The sequence below is a fragment of the Gigantopelta aegis genome, chromosome 8 (genome assembly GCF_016097555.1).
Source record: "Gigantopelta aegis isolate Gae_Host chromosome 8, Gae_host_genome, whole genome shotgun sequence".
NCBI classification, from domain to species: Eukaryota; Metazoa; Mollusca; class Gastropoda; order Neomphalida; family Peltospiridae; genus Gigantopelta; species Gigantopelta aegis.
This window is the reverse complement of record NC_054706.1, coordinates 66933152-66943699: the sequence shown is the minus strand read 5'-3', so window position 1 is coordinate 66943699 and position 10548 is coordinate 66933152. Positions and strand designations below refer to the sequence as shown.

The following is a 10548-nucleotide window of genomic DNA, read 5'->3' as shown; positions in this document are numbered from 1 at the left end:
TACAGTAGTCCGTGACGTCATCAAGGTCAAGGCCAGTCTAAGTAGGTCAGGGCCAGTAGGACGAGGTCACGTGACGTCATCAAGGTCAAGGTCACGGAAAGTAGGTCATGACTCTCAACAGGCCTCCTTACTACTGTCATGTATGTTAAATATTATGTACGTATATTGGCAATTTGTCCTCTTCTTACACATTATAATGTGCCTGATTCTTTATTATATGCCTTGAAATCATGAACAGAAATACAGATAAACGTATTTCCTGACAGAGATTAAATAGTATCGTAACTTGCTTTTGTGCACTACTTGTTTATGCGCAATTATATTTCCTTCTGTATGTTATTTTTAGGTGTTCTGCAAGATAAAGAAAACAGCGCAGTAATACTGGCAGGAATGAAAATCTAAAGATGACGGAGAAAGACGGTATGTTAAGTGTTTGCAATAAACAACAGGTCTAGTTGACTTGATTGTTAAACCATTGTAAAGCTTATACGTACTGAGGTCGCACCCCAGTGGTACTTGGACCCCCTAGAATACCGATCGGAGGTCACTTTTCAAAGGCAAAAGAATCGGTATTCTCCGTAGGAAAATGACCCTCGGTCGAAAAAAAAGGTAACACTTTCCTTTGGCACTGTAATGTATAAAGACCATTATACATACTTATAATAGAGTTAGGACTAGGGTTAGTGACAGTGCCAAAGGAAAGTCCGACCAAAAAAAGTTCCTCTTTTCAAACTGTACATGGCGTTTTATTGAGTAAAGCCACCAAGATATATTGATAACAAGTTATTAAACATATCCACCGATTCTATGGTTTGGGATGGTATACTGAACTGCATAAGAAAATCACATCCACCGGGGAATCTCTGAGATGTGACAAGACAGTCGTGCTTGAACCTTCATTGGATGTAAGCACGAGTCAAATGGTTGATTGATTGATTGTTGAATACACTTATCTAACGAGCTGTTTCAAAATGTATGTAACAAGCGAATGGATGGATGAATGACTGTTTAACGATACTCCAGCACAAAAATGTAGCAGTAAGGGGCCTAATTCACAAATCTCTCTGAGGCTCTGGTTGACAACAAAGCATCCTCTTTGCAAGTATTTTAGCATTGCACTGTGATATCGCAAAGTTGCGAGAGTTTAGTGAATTAAGCCCCTGCTCCAGGGTTCACAGAAAACGAGAACTGAGAGCAGGGACCATCTTTTATTCAATGAAAACACGATAGCGATAACGACACTCTGTAATAAATACAACACAATATAATGTCTACTAAATATACACGTATAATAAAATCCAAATATATACACATCATATAAAATTACAATTCATAAAATCTCAAAGGGAAATAACACATATCTTACTCAAAATCTATATATTATTCAAAATCATAATAATTACTTAAAATATATTTACTATTTATTAATTAACGTTACTGGCTTTAGAATATATAAAGCGAGATAATATTTATCTTTATAAATTGTTTTTATCCAATTGTCTTAAACATTACTTATAGTTAAAGCATACAAGATGAATATAAGAATAACGTCTTAATTAATATAATACTAATCTCTTTTCACGTACCCTGTGGATTTAACAAAGGCGTGTTTCTGCTCGGTTAGTCCAAAGCAACCTAAATACCTAAATAACAAATAAGCTATATAAATAACTTATTACATGATATGTAAAACCTATACATTCTTGTATGCTCTTATTACAACATACATTAACATTAAAGAAAAAGTTACTTATTTAAAATACCCATAGTTCAATGATAAAGAATATGGAAAAAGTAACGATGTGAATATCAGCTAAGTTACCAACTGATATACATGTAAAAATATACAATATTGCTCCAGCTATACAAATAACCAGACTATCAACATATAATATCTTTCATTCAAACAATCACACCACTATTTTAGGTAGTACTAAACCAAATAACTTCCGGCTGGGTCAAAGTTCGAGGTGCACCGAACTTTTGATAGAGAAGTGAACACCACAAGTCCTGTGATTGGTTATAAATGTGAGTGTGTTGGTTGTAAAAAATAATAGTTTCATCTGGGTAAAAAAAATTTGCAATTTTATTTCATCTAGTACCAATGTGTCAAGTAGCCTTGTGCTTGAAACATGTATGGGGTACCTGTAAAAAAAAGTACTCGAATTTTGTGCGAAACTAGGGTAGTCATAGACGCTACACGTTATCTCAGAAACGAGCAGCTTGACCCCCATTTTTTTCTGATTCACTTTAAGTGTAAGGGGTGGTAGTGTTTATATCCGTGGCGTTTATGTCGGTTGATACGTTGCAGGTAGGAGTTTTAGCCACATATGTTACTATTGTCGTCTATGGGATTTGATTTGGTAGTATACACCCTATAGCACATATTCAGTGCATAATAAAAAATATTATGATTTTGTCATTTTATTTAATTAGCCATCACTCGATCATGCAAGTTCACAATGACCTTGACCTTGACAATAATCTCTGTACATGGCTCTGAATGGAGTTTGAATCAAAGTTAGCACTGAAGAAAAGTTGGTTTTAGCCTATAATTCATACTGTAAAGATTTCAATAATTTCTTTTTACATGGTATTTGACTTGCCATATACAACTGCTCTTAAATATGGTATTATATATAGGCAACCTGAACAAAGATTTTAATAGCAATTTATTTTTATATTAAAAATAGCATGTGCCAATAGTGGGTTAATGTCTTTAGTTTCCATTAACATTGTTAATTTCTTATGTATGAAATTCTGAAAACTCAAATTTGTAAAGAAGTTGATTTTTATTGTCATTTTGACATATTTATAGGGTGCTAAGTTATATTTTAGACAAATTTGTAGTTTTTATGCAAAATTTAAAGTAAATTTGAAGAAAAACTTTATCAAAAAAACATAATTAAATTTGTTGTCACTATTGTGCCTTCTGTTCTTATTTGTACATAACAATAAGGTTGTTAAACATATACTTAGATCTCCAGATCATTTTTTTTTCTTAATAATCACTTAGTTAGCTCTCATGAAAAGCATTTTGAGTTTATACTAGATTCAGAACCAATTTTTTTCAGATTTGATTATCTGCCTTGTATTAAGTTGATAATTTATTTTATTGTTAAAGCTGCATTACCTAATGTTACTAGCTATATAAAATGCTGGATTACAGATTGTAGGAATACATCTAATATACATATTGTATTCATCCGGATTAGAAAATAATGCAAGAAAATAGATGTTCGGGTAATTTTGTCATTTAAAAATAGTTTTTTTCAGTAATTAATCAAATATAAATGTGTTAAAGTTGCATGATTATTCCAGATATCACAAAAATTAAAACCTCCAACTGCAGTAGGCTATAAATAAAATATAGTCAGGAATATTGGTGGCTGCCAATAGTTTTGATGGTTCATTATGAAAATCAGCATGGCCGATGGCCTGCATTTTATGTAACCTGAAAACAAATTATTAATTACTTTAAAACATATTTGGTCATTTAGCTACCAGTTAGCCTTTAGCACAAACAACCTGAAATAAAACTTTAGTTACATAAAATAAATTATTTATATTTAAAACGTATTGATACACTAAAACCCATGTGTATTACAAAAACACATCGGCTTATGAGTGTTAAACAAATTTACATGTAAGTGTGTACCGGCCACGGTGGCGCAGTGGTTAAGCCATCGGTCTCCAGGCTGGTAGGTACTGGGTTCGGATCCCAGTCGAGGTATGGGACTTTTAATCCAGATACCGACTCCAAACCGTGAGTGAGTGCTCCGCAAGTGGGTAGGTGTAAACCACTTGCACCGACCAGTGATCCATAACTGATTCAACAAAGGCCATGGTTTGTGCTATCCTGCCTGTGGGAAGCGGAAATAAAAACATCCCTTGCTGCCTATCGTAAAAGAGTAGCCTATGTGGCGACAGCGGGTTTCCTCTAAAAAAAACAGTGTCAGAATTACCATATGTTTGACGTCCAATAGCCGATGATAAGATACAAAATCAGTGTGCTCCAATGGCGTCGTTAAATAAAACAAACTTTACATGTAAGTGTATGGATATGATTATTTGCATTAAAGATACAATTATGTAAACCCACAGTGTAAGGAGATGTGGCGATACAGTATAAATATCAAGGTAAATATGTTGTAATACTTCTGATATTTAAATCAAAATGTCTTTAAAACTTTAAAATTGATTCCTGGTGGAATCTAACACGTTTCACTACATTTCTGTTACTAACTATATCTTTTTCTCGACGGCTTCAACTGATTAAACTCCACCGAAATATAGCTACTGTCAATGTACACTGGCAATATTCACACCAAGGAGGCGTGTCCGTCTTTAAAATGAATGAAGAATTAGTTAAATGTGTGTGGCCGATGCAAGCACGTCACAAGACCACTTCATTCTTCCTGCACCGACTATAGAAGGACTGCCACTCTGCCAGAACTGGCTTGACAGAATGAAGCTGATGTTTAAAAAACACTGTATGGGACACCAACATTGGATAACCCGAGTACTTTGCTGTTTTCGAGAGCTAGGCGTATTTGGACGGTTACGGTCATAACCGTCCAAATAGCCATCTAGTCTGTTAAAGTTTATTTTGTTTAACGACGCCAAAACATCAGAGGAAACCAGCTACATGTTTCCTAATGCAACAAGGGTTGTCTTATATGCACTTTCCCACAGACAGGAAAGCACATACCACGGTCTTTGACCAGTTGTGGTACAGTGGTTGGAACGAGAAAAACCCCAATCAGTTGAATGGATGAACCAGGGTGATTTGATCCTACATAAGCACCTCAAGCGAGGACTCGACCAACTGAGCTATAGTCCGTCCCATCCTCCTAGAAAAAATGTTTTTTTGTAAATAATTTCAGTTTGGTTTGACGTAAGAAGAAAAGTAAAAATGTTTTGGAAATAACAAAAAACAAATAATTTTAAAATGTGAGCAATATAGAAAACAATCGGCTCAGAAATAAATAACTTGTAATAAATTCCATAGTATGAAAAAAGACATACCCTGTGGGAAGGACTATAGCTCTCGAACGGCAGAGTACTCGGGCTACAAAACTGACATGGCCTGGGCTAACTCAAAGCTGCCTTGGCAGCAAAAGCTGCCTTTTCATTGTCTTTAATGCCACCATGGCTGGGTACCCAAAAATATATAACTGATTACCTAGTATATATATATATATATATATATATATAAAGAACGTAGACTTGATACAGTCAATTACACAATTATGTTTGACTTTCATGGCGATTAACCCATTTTTGATGGAGTTATGGCCCTTGAACTTAGGAGATGTGAAAATTAGTTTTCTGGATTTTTGCAATGCCTGGAGATATCAAAACGATTTTTTTTAATATAGCTTTATCATTTGTATATAGCTTTACAGATCAAGTTGAAGTTTAATGGTGATTTACCAACTTTTCAAAGTTATGGGCCTTGAATTTAAGAGATGGAAAATTTTTATGACGGCAATAGGTATATATACTCTTCAAAAAAAGAAACGCAAAAGGGTACAAATGGGTTATAACTCCGATTTTATGTTTCCTACCGGTTCATGCTTTGTGAATATAAGGTCATTGCATGTCCCAAACACATTCCCACGGTTACATTCGATAAAACGCAGCTACTGTACAATAAAGTTCCAAAATGTGAATATTCGCAAAAACGCAGCCACGTGCAAACCATGTCACCACTGCACGTGCATTGTCTGCACGTGCAACATGAACACCGACAGTATAAAAGTGCAGGGTGTTCGCTTGCTTGGCCTCTGTATCTGGCCGACAGTTGACAATCCAGGACATGCCACGTCTCAGTGAACCGCAGAGAAACAATGCCATCGGCCGACTAGACGCAGGCGAATCCAGAACGGCCGTTGCCAGGGCATTCCATGTGTCCCCAAGCACCATCTCCAGACTGTGGGACCGTTACCAGCAACATGGATCAACACGTGACCTCCCTAGATCCGGTCGACCACGGGTCACTACCCCCGGGCAGGACCGCTACATCCGGGTACGCCACCTTCGGGAACGATTGACTACTGCCACCTCCACAGCCGCAGCAATACCAGGTTTGCGCAGGATATCCGACAAGACCGTACGGAACCGCCTACGTGAGGTAGGAATTCGTGCCAGACGTCCAGTTCGAGGTGTCATCTTAACACCACAACACCGTCGACTCCGACTGCAGTGGTGCCAGATTCATCGACAATGGCCTCAACTGCGATGGAGACAGGTGTGGTTCAGTGACGAGTCCCGATTTCTGCTCCGACGTCATGATGGAAGATGTCGCGTGTATAGGCGTCGTGGTGAACGTTATGCGGCAAACTGCGTGCAGGAAGTGGACAGATTCGGCGGGGGTAGTGTCATGGTGTGGGCAGCCATCTCACACACTGGCAGAACTGACCTGGTCCACGTGCAGGGCAACCTGAATGCACAGGGCTACATTGACCAGATCCTCCGGCCACACATCGTTCCAGTTATGGCCAACGCCAACGCAGTGTTCCAACATGACAACGCCAGGCCTCACACAGTACGTCTCACAACGGCTTTCCTACAGAACAACAACATTAATGTCCTTCCTTGGCCATCGATATCACCGGATTTGAACCCAATTGAGCATCTATGGGACGAGTTGGACCGACGCCTCCGACAGCGACAACCACAGCCCCATACCCTGCCCGAGCTGGCAGCAGCCTTGCAGGCCGAGTGGGCCACCATCCCCCGGGACGTCATCCGTACTCTGGTTGCTTCAATGGGCAGGCGGTGCCAGGCAGTGCCAGGCAGTTGTCAACACACGCGGAGGCCACACCCGGTATTGACTCCAGATGACCTTGACCTTGGTGGTGTGTCCTATCACTTACTCACAATGGACTAGAGTGAATTGTGAACAATCCTGCAACATTTGGTAATTATCGGACTCGCCATTCAATAATTAAATCAATTCTCCAAATGTTACGACAATGTGGTTTTGCGTTTCTTCTTTTGAAGAGTATATATATATGTGAGAGTAATTGTATTCAGTTGGTGGTTTTTTTTGTTTTTTTAAAGTTATAAATATTTATTTACTTACAACTGTACTTATTCCAATGAGCCCTGTCCAGTGCTACGTTTGATTCAGTAAAACTAGTCTTGGGGTGGCAGTCCTCTTGGCGGTGCAAGAAGGATGTATTGTCCAGTAAAGGATCTCCTATAGACGAGGCACTAGATAGAGATTCATGAAATACAGGACCGTAGCTAGGATTTCTGTAGGTGATTGAGCAGATGAATTCTTGCAACGAACAAGCATGGCAGGTGAAAGAAACTAGGGTGTCTGAAATTACATTTTGCAGCCATTTCAGGAACGTTACATACGCAAAACGTCAATATCAATAACCAGTAAATTGTAAATTGATTTCTTCTTCGTTTTTTTTTTTTTTTTTTTTGGGGGGGGGGGGGGAGGAGACGAGAGTGCTCCCCACCCCCGCTAGCTACGGTCCTGGAACCAACCACTATTTTGCCATATGCCCATTCGACTGCATTATGCAGAGATACGGTCCTGGACCCCATTTTACGAAGTGATCTTAGCGCTAATATCACCTTAAGCCATAGCTACCTTATGCACTTACGATGATCTTAGCTCTAAGATCTCTTCGTAAAACGCTACCCTGGTCATAAGTTACGATTTCGTCGTTCAGAATTACTTACTGATTTATTTATTTATATATTTCAGGCGATGCACCAGGCTTGTCTCTACAGATAAAGTTAGCAGATATAAAAAGTACATTTCTGTTCACCAATTGGTATGGAGTTGCAAAATGTCACATGGACGATATGGGATGGGTAACAATTTGTGGCGCTCAGAGATCCGGTAAAACTACGCATGCGCTGATGCTGGCCGACCAGTACTACCAAGTTGGATACGAGGTGCTAGCAGAAGAAAACGCAGACAGCTGTGGCCTCTTACAACCAGAGGAGTGGAGCAAACCGACTTGCCTTGTGCTAGACAATATTCTGCAGTGCGACAATGTGACAGCAGAGTGTCTGCAGAGATATTTCGAGATTCTTCGCAAACTAGAGAGTCGTGTATTCAACGCAGGTGCTTTTACCTCGGATTTCAAATTAGTGTTGACATTTACGAATTCAATGCCCATGGTAAACAGTTGAGCGAGTTTGACAATACGTTTTTCAAGATACCATCGATTGTAAATTTGTCTGAAATTCATCTTACCGAAAACGAAGGAAAGGAAATGCTGTTTAAGCATTTGACTCATGCTGGAATAATGTATCCAGACCTCCTGCCACTTTACATATTACAGGAATTCCGTCGTGCCCCGTGGTATCCATACGTATGTCGTCGATTTGCTAAACATTATCATGAGAATGAACGTTTTCGAGAACTATACGTTGCAGCCATGAGGCTAAAGAAAGATATTCATGCTCTTGTTGCAGACATCCGAAGACTGTTTTCTATCGATAACTACGAAACTGATATGAAAAAAGTGGCTCTGATATTCGTCATCCTGAAGGATGGTCACATTGCTCTACGTGTGGACGAGAGCCAGAAGGAAGAATTTATAACTGGACATGACATGTTGGAGTCTAATTCTACTGATGGCGAGGAAACGGCTCCTGAACTGATATCTCGTGTGCCCAGATGTCCCGTGCCTAAACCTTTAGTGGATGTTAGCCTGTATGAAAAGATTAGATTAGACAATGGGGTTGAACAACACACCTACGATCCCACATGTGACTGTAATTTACAAAGCACTATTTTAGGACTTTCTGTGAATACATATGCACATGTTCTGCATACAGACACCGATTGGTTCAATAACATGATTGACAAAGACCGCATTAAATTCGCACATGAAGATTTAGATGCAGTCCTGGAGGAGGCTGCATCGATTGTAGGTTTAGAGTCATTTAAAGATTCCCCGAAAACAGAAGTGTTAAAGGCATTCTTAGTATTAGACAGAACTCTAGTTTCTATAACAAACAAACACGTGCTATTCAACCACAATGTTTATGACGCCGTTGCTTACGTCATGAGTGAACCTGACCCGAAATTTGCTATTGATCACTGTTCGTTGAGGTTTATCAGCGACAGGCTGGCGATAGATCAGCGTACTGCCCCGTTGTACACACACATGTATAACATTGTTCTCGAGGACGATTCTAGGTCCACTTTGATCGACAGACTTATTCGGGAGATAAAACAGGGTCATCTTGCTTCTCCAATGTCCCACCCATGTTTGCTGAACAACGACATGTCTCATGCTTTTCAGTACAAATTGTTCGACATTTGTGATGAAATAGTTCACTGTTATGACAAAGGTACAGGCTATTACTTCTTATTCTGGGCGGCCCTAAGGCAACATGGGTTGTGTGTAAAACTACTGCAGTCAGCATGGTTCGGTGAAACTGAACTTCTACAGGGCTGTCTAGCCTGCTGTCTTAACGGTGATACACAGATGTTGAATTTGTTGCTGGAACGAATCCCTGACGCAGAAACATCTCTGGAAGTCCCAGTCGGTGATTTTGCGATAGTTCATGATGCAGACGAAGTACTCAGTAGCCTGTCTCCAAGTGACGTGAATAAGGTATTGTTCCCTATGGAGAATGTCAATTACCATGGATATCCAGGACGTCGCATGATCCACATCGCCAGTGCATGTGGCCATGTCGATGTCGTCAGATGCCTCATACAGAAAGGATGCAACGTAGATGCAGTCTGTCTGGAGACGGAGACGACGCCACTTATGTTCGCCAGCAACAGAGGCACTTAAAGGTTGTAGAGCTGTTGGTAGAGAACGGGGCAGACATACTACGAGTGAACAAAGAAAATGATTATGGTCTCCACCTGGCATGCAGAGACAACCACGAGGATATCGTGCGCTTCTTCCTAAACAGCGGGATGGACGTAGACTGCAGAGGGGAACATGGAAGAACGCCTATCATGTTTGCGTGTCGTTTCGGGTATGAACGTCTTGTAAGTTACCTGCTCAGCAAAAACCCAGATGTATATGCTAAACCAAGAAAGGATCTTTACGAGGACTTTAACCACAACTGTCTGCATCTGGTCTGCAAAAATGGCAGAGTTACAATCGTATAGGCCTTGTTTGACTATGGCATGGACATCGATGTGATTTCCCACGACCAAGGCAGGACTCCGGTAATGTTCGCATGTCGTCATGCTGTCTCAACAAGTTGGCTCTTCCTTGTTTTTCGCCAACATAAAAAAAACCCAAACATAATAATAACAAAATAAAATAATTAATTAACTAATTAATAATAATGATGATAATAATAATAATTTAAAAAATAATAATAAAATCATGTTCAAACACCTCTTACCATGTCCTGGCCAATGTTTAAATGTGTCATCGTTTTTGCTCCTCTCAAATTCTGGCCCCACCCCCGGTTCACCCCTCCACCCCAACCCCCTCTCGGACCGCCCTCACACATCGCCCCCTTTAACAAACCCGTAGATCCGCACCTGAATTGTCCACCCAGAGACTTAACGAAAAACGCGCACCACTCGATTCGCCT

General features: G+C 39.8%; 1 protein-coding gene across 1 annotated transcript; it reads left to right on the top strand.

The window, feature by feature from the left end:
* Positions 1-293: 293 nt before the first annotated feature.
* Positions 294-10333, top strand: LOC121379384. The gene is made up of 2 exons (XM_041507975.1): positions 294-420; positions 7730-10333. Exon 2 carries the CDS (start codon positions 8247-8249, stop codon positions 9783-9785), a length of 1539 nt encoding a protein of 512 aa, XP_041363909.1. The 5' UTR covers positions 294-420; positions 7730-8246; the 3' UTR covers positions 9786-10333.
* The last annotated feature ends 215 nt before the right edge of the window (positions 10334-10548 follow it).